This window comes from Gobius niger, assembly GCF_951799975.1.
Source record: "Gobius niger genome assembly, chromosome: 15".
Lineage (NCBI taxonomy): Eukaryota > Metazoa > Chordata > Actinopteri > Gobiiformes > Gobiidae > Gobius > Gobius niger.
In genome coordinates, this window is record NC_136866.1 from 20,305,194 (window position 1) to 20,318,299 (window position 13,106).

General features: G+C 42.4%; 2 protein-coding genes and 1 long non-coding RNA gene across 3 annotated transcripts in view; 2 read left to right on the top strand and 1 right to left on the bottom strand.

Annotated features, from left to right (window-relative positions):
• Positions 1-13,106, top strand: part of LOC306975203 (beta/gamma crystallin domain-containing protein 1-like) — a 282,258-nt gene that overhangs the window by 26,003 nt on the left and 243,149 nt on the right. The window lies entirely within an intron of this gene.
• Positions 886-2,066, bottom strand: LOC306974906. Its single transcript, XR_013793673.1, has 3 exons — positions 1,426-2,066; positions 1,166-1,245; positions 886-949 (listed from the first exon to the last, which is right to left on the bottom strand). It is a non-coding gene; the product is annotated as an uncharacterized lncRNA (long non-coding RNA).
• The window catches only part of LOC306975332 (melanocortin-2 receptor accessory protein 2A-like), a 42,671-nt gene continuing 38,576 nt past the window's right edge, over positions 9,012-13,106 (top strand). The window contains exon 1 of the mRNA XM_079572852.1: positions 9,012-9,404. Coding sequence (XP_079428978.1) covers positions 9,287-9,404 — 118 coding nt within the window. The 5' untranslated portion in view covers positions 9,012-9,286. The remainder of the gene's footprint in view (positions 9,405-13,106) is intronic.

The window sequence follows — 13,106 nt, forward strand, 5'->3', positions numbered from 1 at the left end:
CTCCAATACTGCAACAACAAGCTCTGTGCTGAAACCAGTACAAAATGCCTTGCTTGTAAAGGTATGTTCAACTTTAGCACCTAAAGAGCCCATATACTCCTCTAGTAAATCTTGGACCAACTCTTTATCAGCAGGTGTAACATTTCTGCATTTCAGTGGTATGGAAGAATGATCAGGCAATGACTCATAGGTAGGAGAGTGCTCCGGGCAGCCATCATTCTCACATGTACATTGTGAGTGACAAAATGTACAACATAAATGACCTGGGTTGACACTAGTTGTATCGTCTTCAAAATGAGTATAAAGCGCTTGTCGAAAGCAGCTTTTGTTGGCCTTGGCAATCAACTCTTTAACTGTAACATCATGCTTAGACTGTTTAATGACATACAATATAGCATGTGACTGCTCCCCATCTCTACCAGCTCTGCCAACCTGTTGAACAATGGCCTCCACATCTTCTGGTGACCCATACATGACAACATGGGAAATGTGGGGGAAATTTAATCCCATCCCCAAAGCTGTGGTTGCAACTACAATCCTACATTGCCCCTCCCCTTGAAGAGATTTTAACACCCTCTCTTTGTGCCGTTGCAAAGTGTTACTGTGGAATATTCCGAGGAGGAGGTTTTCAGACCTTTGGGTTTTGTCTCTGTCCACCCATGCTTCTTCACCAAGTTCTGCTTTAAGATAGCAGAAAACTCTTCCAACTACTTTTAGTGATCGGCAGTAGATGATAATGGGAGCCATTGTCAGTCCTTTTTCTTTAATCATTTTCACAATCCAGTCCAAACAACTAAGGTTGCTAACTGGAACAGTGCACAGTCCAAGTCTGATGTTTGTCCTGTTGGGGCTCACTGTCACTTGTATTGCAGCATCCATGTTAAAAGCTTGGTAACGTGGTCTCTCTGCTTGGTCTCTGCAGAAGCAGTCAGTGCCAACACAGGGGTTCCTGTAATTACAAAAAATAAAAACATCTCAGCAACAAATTTACTAATGAATGACTGATATAAACAATGATTTATTATTTTTTTGATAATATGTAAATGTAGACTGTATTGTTTGACCTACCATTAGATTTATTATAAATTACAGAGTACAAACAAAAGCAATACTAAAGGTCTATAAATATGTATATAGATCATGTTTATTATAAATGCTAACGCACCTTCAGGGACAATTGATCGCAGTTCTCCAATCTTGGCAAATGACTCTCTAAAGGCTGGCTTCCCTTTAGCACCTTCTCCCCTGAAAAATAAACGCACGGGAGGTTAAGACAGTACAATGTACAATGTTTACTGTATGCTTCTTGTGTAATAATGTGACTACATGCTCGTATAGATTGGCATAACATAATTAAAACCTCACAATAAAGCTTATGAGCAAAACAATCCATTGCAGTAACATTGTAACATTTGCAATACGTACCATTTGTATGTGGCGTGCACTTCATCCACGACAACTCCAACCAAGTTATCTTGATAGACCTTCGATGAAAGCATGCTCCTCCACTTTGAGTTTAGCAACCATGATTCTGGGCTACCGAACACCAGCTGGTAATTGCCATTCAGGACTTCACCGTCATTGTCACCTAGCTTCACAGCAGAAATCCCCAGCTTAACAGCTTCGGCAACTTGGTCGTCCATGAGAGCCACCAACGGAGAAACAATGATAACAATAGGAGTCGTCTGTAGCTTCTTCAGTTGTTTCACAACGAGCGGAGTAAGCTGATAAATCAAACTTTTGCCAAATCCAGTCGGAAGAAAAGCACAAACATCTTTCCCACTCACAAATGCACTAAGTGCTTCTCTTTGCTCCTTTTTTAAAAGAGAAATTCTCGCTATTTTAGCTAAAACCAAGTCAATTGCGGTATCAACAGGTGAGTCCTCCAGCGTAGCCATGTTTGTTATGCCGCGGCTAGGCGCTTCTGACTGTCGTCATTCCTACATGTCCCGCCCCAAACCACACTGCTGCCATGTCATTGGTCAGACTCGCTGGTTGTTACGAGACGGACGTATTAGCGGGAGTCTTTCAAGATGGATTTGTTGTGAGACTGAAAATTCAGATCTCGCGACAATCCAGCTTGCAGCGCAAGGTTAACATTTCTCAACTTTAAGAGCCACACCATGTGCTGACCTGCCAAAACACACATAAAATAAAATTCTTAAAATTAGGCCAGCTGGCACATTCCGCTCCTTACAATGTACCAGAACTCAACTCTACTTGTGCTCATTTCAAGCTAAAATGTCACCATCAAGAACATAGCAAATCAAGCTATGCCAGAGTCAATACAGCAAATACCCCCTCCCCCCCATCTCTCTCTCTCTCCTCCTCCTTACCCTATCTCTCTCCCTTTCTCTGTGACAAACACTGCATAAACATCAGATTGACCAGGTCTGAAATATGAATTGACTGACAGGATATTAACATTTAAAAATATACACACCACTTGGAACAGTGCTCAGGTGTTTTAGCTACATCACAGGGTTCTTTACCTTGTTGGAGTGATGGGATGATAAACTCAGTGGGACTTCTGGCACCTCTTGTTGTCAGTAATCCTCTGTAGGTCAGGTCTGTATTCGGTTGTGGTGACTCGGAGAAGTTCCTTCACGTGAGCGTCGGTCAGAACAGATCGATGCTTTGACTTCACGTGCTTCAAGGTGGAAAATAGGGACTCGCAGACATATGTTGATGAGAACATTGAGAGCAGCTTGAGTGCAGCTCTTTTTTCAATTGGGACAGCTCTCCAAAACACAACTGGCCCTTCCCTCAGAGGAGATTTCAGATTGTCGTCCTCGCGTAGTTCAATGATCTCCAGCTCACTTGCTGCCTCATCAGTGACGAGTGGAGTTTTTAAGCAGTCGGTCTCCGCATTAAATGGGTCAATTAGAAAAGTGATTTGTGGCCTTTTCTGCTTCAGATCCTCCAACCGTGCCGTAAAGTTCCCGTTCAGTTGCGCAAGCGCTTGTGCGTACCTGGCTGTATCCATTTTAACAGCAGGGGGCTGCGGGTGCTGGGCGTTACGCAGAGATGGGAAGTGGGTTAAATTGCCCTTTTGCATATGCTCTTTGAAAAGCTTCAGTTTGTTGATAAACGCAAATACACTTTGCGTCAGGTCAGGAAGAGTTTTCAATTTCCCCTGCAGGTCCAAGTTTAGTTTATCCAAATGTGAAAGCATGTCCACCAAAAACGCCAAATCCATAAGCCACTTGGGGTCTGTGAGCAGAGGATTAGTTTTGTTCTTTTGTGCCATAAAGATTTTCACTGCTTCTAAAAGTTGGTAAAAGCACGACACCACTTTTCCTCTTGAGAGCCATCTCACAGTGCAGTGTAGTGGCAAGTCACCTGGCAGGTCTGTGTCAAGTTCAGAGATGAGATTTTTAAATTGACGGTGATTAAGAGCGTGTGTGCGGATGTAGTTCACAATCTCCATCACAGGTTTCATGACGTGGTCGAAATTCAGTGTCTTGGACACGAGTTGCTCCCGGTGGATGATACAGTGGAAATTCCAAAAGTCAGGAAATCCCACATCGCTCTTGCAAAGGCCCACAAGTCCGTTCACAGAACCAATCATCGATGGCGCTCCATCCGTGGCAATTGCAGTGAGCTTCGCCAGACACACATTTGCTTTTCTGAATACATCTGTCATTGCTTCTTTCACGTCAATACCGCGGGTCCTGTCTTTCAATGGCACGATATCCAGAAACTCTTCTTTAATCACGCAGTCCTCAGAAACCATCCGGGCAAATATTGCCAACTGTGGCTTGTCCTGTATGTCACACGACTCGTCTAATGCTACGCTAAAATACGCACATTTGTTCAGGTCGGTGTATAGATCACATTCAATTGCATTATTTATTTCTGATATTCTACTTTCAACTGTGTGTCGTGACAGCTGGAGATCTCTAATTGAATCTTTCAGTGACTTATTATCTGGAGCCAAGGTTTCAATGACATCCACAAGACATTGTTTTACAAATTCACCTTCACTGTATGTTTTTTTAAGACGGGCAATATTCCACGCCACTTTATACGAAGCAAGCGTCACAGTTTCTGCATGTTTGGAAAATTTGTGGAAGATTTGAGTCTCTCTTTTTGCCTGGCTCTTCAAGGTGCTCACTTTGTGCTTACGTAGTTCAGTACCTTTGGGGAAGTCCTTGTCAAAATTAGCATGGAGTGTGCTAAAATGACGCTGAAGATTTGAAGCTTTGAAATGTGATATTGATGTGTTGCATATTAAACACAGCGATTTACCATTCCGTTCAATAAAAAAGTAGGCGTCTTCCCATTCTTCCAAGAATGTCCTGTGTTCATCTTCATATTTTCGTTTAGTTTTGCATTTTGCCATTTTGACGAAGGGGACTAGCGTGCTTGCTTAAGAGCGCACTATGTTTACTAAATCTCCTGGCATTAAACCCAGCTCACGCAGATGATTGGCGGTCACATTTGCGTACAAAAGCAGTAAAAACACAGACACACATACACATCTGCAAAGAAATTTTAATGTAATTTATTATTTGTACTTGATAAGCCCCAATTGATTTGGGAGTGTTTTTAAATAAAATCAAACATAAAATAAGGCAAAGAGCCTCAATATATAGGAAATCTAATGAGAGCCAAAGAGCCGCATTCCTATTGGCCAAGAGCCGCATGCGGCTCGAGAGCCTCGTGTTCGCCACCCCTGGAGTAGTGGATAGTTGGTGAATGGCCACAATGTCCCAACAAGGCTGTGACGTCAACAAGGAGGTGGCGGAGTCATGTTTTGGACCAAAATCATAAGGGAGAGAGCTGGTCGGCCCCTTTAGGCTCCCTGAAGGTGTGAAAATGAAAAATATGTGGAGTTTCTGACTGACCACTGTCTTCCCGAACAAGATCCTCTTCATGCATGACAACGCACCATGTCCTGCTGTAAAGAATACCTCTGCATCACTGGCTGCTATGGGCATAAAAGGAGAGAAACTCATGATGTGGACCCCCCCTCCCCTGACTTCAACCCTATTGAGAACCTTTGGAGCCTCAACAAAAAAAAACATCTATGAGGGTGGGAGGCAGTTTTCATCCAAACAGCAGCTCTGGGAGGCTATTCTAACATCCAGCAAAGAAATCCAAGCAGAAACTGTCCAAAAACTCACAAGTTTAATGGATTTAAGAATTTTGAAGCAGCTATCACACAAGGGCTCCTATGGTAAAATATAACTTGACCTGTTTATATTTTTTGGATTGAAATAGCTTTTGATTTCAGTAAGTATGACCTCCTAATGCTACATATTCAACAAATGACCATTTTCAGTTAATTACAGGCTTTAAAATGTATTGAAACGATGAGTTGCATAATAATTTGGAACAGTGGATTTTGAGGTTTTTACTATATTTATTTTTGAAAAAAATACTGTTATCACTAGGAAATTTCTTCCACCACATTTATGATCCTCGACCAGTTAAAGACTTGAAAATTATGCTGACTCTCATTTGAGTTGACAATTTAGAAAATCTTAGAAAAATGTCATTTGCATAATAATTTAGAACGCAGTGTAGTGTGCCACGGCACAGTGGTTGAAAAACACTGGCCTAACCTATTTTCTAACCTATACCTCATTTTCGTATTAGTGCTCCTCCTTCTGTCTTACTAAAAGAACAAAACAACAATTGTCCTCCTCACTTATAAGCTCTACTGTCCAACTTCCAGCGTTATAGAACTGGTTTCCCTACATCTGGTTGTCATGTCAACAAGTCAAACTCATGTTTTTTCTTTGTCCTCAATGGTAAACAGAATCATTCGTTGACTATCAAAAACATTTTCAGAATAGGTTTCCTCCATCCTTCATACAAGGCAAGAAATAACTATTTTTATACACACACAACTGGCAAAGGACGGGCCTTTACACCGATAACACAACCCAATGTTGGCAAGTATGACAGAACTACAGCGCCGCGACTTTTTGTCCTCCTTATGTCAACATGTTCAGAACAAAAGGAAACTATATAACCACACACACACACACACACACACTACTTTATGGTTTTTATTTATGTTGCCTTTTATATGCATTCCATTTCCTTTCCTTTTCTGTACTGTCTCATGTCAATATATTGTCTTGTGAGTCTGTAAGTGTTATGTGTATCAGCATTATTAAATAAATGAATTTAAAAAAACGACAGCGCCACGGATCTGGCAATGTTAATGTTGCTAACGGAGCAAAGGATCAAATACGTATCAAATTTAGGAAATATCCAAGTGCTCTGGGTCACATTTGAAAACATCAGATCTGTGTCGTTCAGACTGTCGTGAAGAGATCGGATACACCCTGCAGTCTGAGCCGAAGTCTTAGTCACTTTCAGTAAGTGTCATTGGGGAGGACTGGTTGTTTGTCTTCTTGTTTGGTTTGGGTGCACACTCTTATCGTGGGACTGCAAATGGAAATCCGCTTGGAGATAAATCTGCCATATTTACAGCACCAGTTGCCTGTTCATAAATATGCGCAGCTCCATTTAAATAAATCAATATAGGAAATGAAGTGAAGATGACTGAAGTGGGCAGAGCGGTTGCAGCATGTCAGAGCAGGAGGAGTCCCAGGAGGCTCGAACAGAGAGTTAATATGGTGCCTACATAGGAACCCATGTAAAATGGATGTGGTAGATGGACGGTGAAAGGATGTCGGCAGAATGTTAATAGGCTCCGTGCCGGTTCTAGTTTCATAAAGGCTCCAGTGCAACAGGTCTGGAGACGTCGATGGTGGAGAAAATTGATTTGACCCACAGCCAGAGAGTTTGGCCCCGGACAGGACCAGAACTAGTTTGATAAAGGTGACGGACTTTAAAGCACACATGAGCGTCATGGAAATCTCCACGTGACAGCAGAAGTGTGAAGGTTTGTCTAAAGCCTAGGTCACAACCGGTCGTACGGACTCCTATGGCCGATCTACGTGCAGAGAGTGTGATGTGATCTCGAGCCGTAGACTGGCTGCTGACCCGCTGCAGATGTTATTTGTCATGTCAAACAAACTCACTTACGCTTTTTTTTCAGGTTGCAATACAAACTTATGCACATTGTACGTTTTCATATGTTTTGTAGAAAACGTTGTTGTATGTCGCACTTGTGTGACATTAGTGTGGTTTTTACTGTATATTCATAATAAACTGAACTGCCAACGCACGGTCAGACGCATCTCATGCGTTGACCATACATGTCGTCGTTCGTGAATTGCCTGTTCGATGAGAGTGCATTAATCGCACGAAAACTCCAATAAATAAAGCTTCAGAGGTGCCTGCATTTGTACAAAGCTTTTGTAATATACCATGGGGGAGGGAAAGAGGAGAGAACAGGTGTTAGAGCGGGATGAGATGAAGGAGCAGTGTGTCATACTGACCAAACATGCGCCTTCTCTGTATCCAAGGACATACCCACCATCGCCTTGGTCTTTGTTCTGGTTTTTGTCTCGCACAAATTAGATAGAGAAGTATATCTTCTTCGTCAGCTTTGCAAAGCTGTAAATATAGGAGACGAAGCTTTTGTGGAGAGCGCTCGGTGTTGGTACACACAACTTACAGATCTTGTGCAGTTCTAGCAACCTTCCTAGGAAGCCTGCCTGGAACCCATAGATAGACAGCATCGCGTCATAGGAAGGGGCGTGGCCTCTCCGAGGGGGAAGGAAGTATCTTTTGGGAAACACAGTTTATCACATACAAATAAGTATATGTGATAAAGTGTAAATTGGGTCCATATGGATGTTTTTTTCCCCAACAGATTGTTTAGTAGAAGCGAAAAAAAGCGGCAGTTGGAGCTATTGCTAGCTAGCATTAGCATGTAGCATGACGTGAACATGAAGCATTATGTTAGCATTCTCCATTATTTATGTAATTATGGGCTCTTGAGCCATTTTGCTCCTCCCCATGTCTTTGTATTTTTATTGAGTAGAAAACTATATTGGTAATTCAGCATTTGTTAAAGTAGTTTTTGAATAATTGGAGAAACCAAATTGGAGACACCATATATGGGTGTTTCCAGAGATGCTGTCTGTATCTATGGTCAGTACGTTTATTGTATGTTAGTCTCATGACTTATGTGTGTTGGCTGTACGAATGAATCGACAGCCGTATGTCCGAGTACCCAACATTGTGCGTTGGGTGTGACACCACAACTATGTTCTCCACAAACAAAAAATAAACGCAGCAATTTTAAAAGACGCCAAAAATCGCACGGCCAAAAAGTCACACGTCCGGTTGTGACCAAGGCTTACAGCAGAATCTCCATGACTTCTTTCTTCACCTGTCGCTCTGTGACAGACTGAAGGCCTTTTTACTGATGTTACCGTCACTCAGGGTGCCTGTTCTAAACAGTAACTAACTTCATAGTAACAGTGGTAGGTTGGAAGAATATAGACCATAGAGAAAGTACTAAACTTTTTTTTTTTTTTTTCAAGCGGCCGCTGGAATGACTCAAATAGGCTACGGGTTGCTTAAGTTTCAAAACACCTTAATTATCTAATTAAATATTCACGAGTGAACATAAAGTGCAAATAGCGCTATTTTTCCATTGTTTTATTTTTAAAATGCCGCGGTGCATAAATCTGACAATAAGCATCGTAAAGTGATGGTCCAAGTTCTACATTTCTTAATATTAAGCTCCGTGGTGCGTGTCATGGGTGTATGTGCGCACCCAAACTGAATGCATGTGTGTCATCATCACTAACCGCTAAACTGGAGGCTGCAGACAATCCTGACCTTCAAAGTCAGGCTGGCGCTGGGACATAATTTCGGCCCAATAACATCTACATCTGGGGTGCACTTTGTAGAACGCCAGCCTAGAGTACGGTAGTTCTCTCTCTCTCTCCATCCCCTCACTCTAACTTTCCCTCTCTCTCTCTCTCCCTCTCTCTACCCCCCTTCTCTTCTCTCTCTCTCGTCCTCTCTCTAACCTCCCTTTCTCTCTCTCTCTATCTCTCGCTCTAAAACGCACCGCAGCTGAGTCCGAGCCCACAGAGCGCTCACGTCTGATGCGCACTAAACAAAAGCTCCGCGAACCAACCACGGAGACATTAGTTCGTGCGTAACGCAGAACCATGGGATTCCCTCCCGTTGTAACGCTCGGATCCACAAACCAAGCACCACGCCGGTCGCATTCATGGATCTGTTGGTAAATATCTACTTACTCTTGGAGACGCAAAGGAAGCACGTCGCCGGACACTGCGCAAGGAACTTTACGCGCGGACAGAGTGATGGATTCGTGCCGTGTTAACTGCTGATCGTTCACCGTAAAATCGCTTTTGGGCCAATCGCTTTTTTTTTGGAGATGACTTATTTCACCAACGGGAGCCAGACCAACGCGCATCGCAGTGACTACGTGTGGCAGTACGAGTACTACGACGACGAGGAGCCCGTGTCCTTCGAGGGACTGAAGGCGCACAGATGTAAGCGACTGGAAACATTTCAAATAATGCTAGTATTTGGTTACTACTAGACTTGGCTTGATGATATCATGCGATCCTTTATAGACAGGTGCAAAGCGCGGTGAACTGTAAAAACAGGAACTTCTCGAGCGATTTTTTTGTCGCTCTGTTTTTGAGTAGGCTAAAGACGGCAGTGTGATTGATGCACATTCATTTGCACGTTGTAGCTTATTATTTGGGAAGTTATTGGACTGATGACATAGTGCCTTTAGGTTTGTTGGAAAAAATACAACATTTTCCCACATTACATTAGCCTACATAGCCATAGATGGTGCGTTAACGTTTAAACACAAATAAGATAATAATTGAAATACAGAATAATTTATTGTGTTGGTAAAATTCAAACAGCCTTATTTTTTTAAATTAGAGCCATACAGGTAACATGTTATTACAGCGCTGGACCAGCATATGGTCTGAGTGAGCGGTTCAGGTAAAAACCCATAAAGGAAGAGGCCACTGTTTTTCCAGACTGAGATATGTTCTTACCTGAGCTTACATTCGGTGGACATTCGGACACAGCCAGCGCGTTCCAGGTGATTAAACTCATATGTAATAAAACAGCTAATGCTACAACAGTTAGCTCATACGATGCTAACGTTACATGAATGTCTCTCCAAACCAGATATAATTAAAAACATGCAACATAACGTTAAAAGCTGTGACCGAGAGTAGTGTTCACTTCACTGGTGCAGTGGTTTTGTAACAGTTTAAGCTTTGCCTCCTGGGGGGGGGGGCGCCGTCACTGTCTTCATCTCGCCTTTGAACTTGTTGCAGTCTTGAGGTTTCTGAGTTCACAAGGTGTAATTACCAGTTTGAGCGGCTCCAAGGCACTTTTCTAAGTGGGAGGTAGGAAATGTATCAGTTACCAGATGCCTTGATTGTAGAATAAGAACTTTAAACTTCACTCCTTCTCCTTACTTTGCAGACTTACAGGCAGGGGAGTAGCACCGAATTCTGGGCCCTGGGTCCAAACTATCTTGGTGGACCCTCCCATATGAAATTCACATTTCTTATTCTATGTTCTTTGACCACATAACAGTGGTTTGACAGTGCAGTTAATGTATGTTCTACATTAACTGCACTGTATTGTCAGTGGTTTGACAGTGCAGTTAATGTATGTTCTATTAATACTTTATTATACCTTAACTAAGTGAAAAAATGGGTTGGCCAAAAAAGTGCTTAATATACAAACATATATCCAATCCAATGGGTACTTTGGTTTGTTTGTTTCACGTCAATGTTTGACTTGAAATTGCATCTGATTTGGATTCAGCTACAGAAATTGAATAACCTTTAATCCTGTAGTGATATAGATGTTTAAATTTGGGTGGAATATTCTACTTTCATTGGGCCAATTGAACTGGCTAGTTTTAGGTAGAGCATAATAATAATTATTATATTACATTAAACAGGAGGACTGCACCAGGGACATGGGATATTTGTGCTGAGAATAACACATTTGTGACTTTAAAAAAGGCATTAAAATGCTATATGTTGTCTCTGTGGCCCACTGGCCTGAACAAAAAACTCAAGGGCTTCAGTCTGATTTAGTCTCTCACCATATTTGAAACCTATTGTCAGTAAATTCTTGTTGTTAAAAGTTCCGCTGGAATAGGGTAAATGGCACGAGCTCCACTGTCTCACTAGAACCACGTTGACGCGTCTCCAAAGCTGCGCATTTATAATGCGTGAATCCAAATGCACGTAGCTAATTAGCATAATGAATTCGGAGAAAATAGCGTGCGGGACCTGTGGCTTTGGTCACTGTGGGCTGGTGGCCGTCAATTATAATAAATATGAGGAAAGAGAAACTTTAGAGGTTAAAACGAGGAGAGAAGGAGCTCTGGCTCTGACTCTGCACCATCCTCAGCGCAGGCAGAGGCAGGACTCGCCTCACCTCATGTTTAACTGTCATTTATGACAAGAAAGTTGCCTCTAAGGTCCGCTAGAACAGGCTAGTGTTAAATAAAAGAACATTAGAGCGAGGCAAGACTTAGATCTGTCTTTCCTGACTCTGTGTCAGTGCATTGCAGAGCTCACCTCATCAAAGTCACTGCAGAGTTTAAGCGCGCGGTGCTGAACCATAGACTGTAAAAAATAATGGACGTCTTCTGCTCACTCCTCCCCGTTTACCATAATGACCACGGTCGTGGGGGAATTCATGGCGGATTTACAGACTCCCCCTCCCCAGCTCTAACGAAGCATGTTCCTAAAAAGGACATACAGGCGGGATTTTCACCGTAGACTCGGCCCTTGCGTGACGTGTAGCTCGCGCTGCTCCAATGCTAACAGTCCGAACCTCATTAAGTACGAGATTTCTTTTTTAAAAAAACAGCCTGGTTTCATATATTGTGACTAACCCAGTGTTATCTCAGGAGGAATATCTAGCCTAGTCTAGGTTTGAAAAAATTGAAACCAGGCGTTAAAGTTGTTTTTAAGGTGTCTAAACTCCAATGCTTTTCAATGGGGGCCTAGTGGCGATATGGAGGTACTACAGCAATGGCGGAGCAATGGCGGCAGTGTCGTGGTCATAAAGCAGAGCAGCCAGCGCCCATTGTGCTGAACGCTGGTGTGTGGGCTGAACCATTTGGCACATTTTTAAAGGGGTGTCATTTTTTCCATCATTATTGTTTGTGCAAAATTCTGTGTAGCAACCATTATATTTTAGCCCGGTTATGTTCAGTTCTTATAGTATCAATTATGAGGAAACTTAGAGAGTACAATACAGAACGCTTTTTGCTGCATTTTTGAGGGCCCATACCCTGCTCTGGGCCCTGGGTACTCAGTACCCTTAACCCCCCCAGTCCGACGCCCATGCTTACAGGCACTTTAACGAATAAATCTAATGTATCAACAAAAACACACATTTAAAACTGGCTGTTTGTCGCAGAAAATATTGGCCATTTGGATGCTCGAAATGTTTTTTGAAAACACAAAATTAAAGAACTTTTTATATAATCTAGAGTGAAAGTTTAAAATGGCCATCTCTCAATTTATTTAAGTTTTCTTCTCTTTCCATCACTGTAAAAGGGAATAGCCTTAGAAAACATAGTATGTCCTTCCCTCTTCCTGCTTTAAACAGCGCAGATGTATGTATGGCAGAGGTCTGAGGAACAGTCCAAAACCGTTATGGATAATCAGTGGGTATAATGACATTGAAAGGCTTGTTGATCCCACGCTGCTGTCGACATGCGTTGGTTCAGAATGAGTCACAGGTGAATTATGTGCTTAATCAGTCGTGGTGGTGATGGAAATTACCTGAAACAGCCAAGAGCTGGTTATCCAGGGAGGAGGGCCCTCGATCATCAGGTGACCTGATTGAGCTCCTCAGAGCCATGTGCAGAAGGGACAAAGCCACAGCGGGATACACATGACTGCGGCATATCACTGCGCCACTTTGAGACATAAGTGGAATATGCTTTGGTCAGAGCTGAGGGGATAGCTCTGTGTTCTGACAAATTGTTTTGGATGTTTTTTTTTATGTATAGCACTATTATTTATTACGTAATTCATCACTTTTATCAGAAAGGTGCATTTTGCCTAGTTGCCGAAAACATTGTAGCAGCACTTGTAAATAAAATGTCAGTGCAGGAGATTTTTCACCCACTTACATTATTATTATTTATTCTGCGCATTTTTTACACAAGGCAACTCAATGCGCCC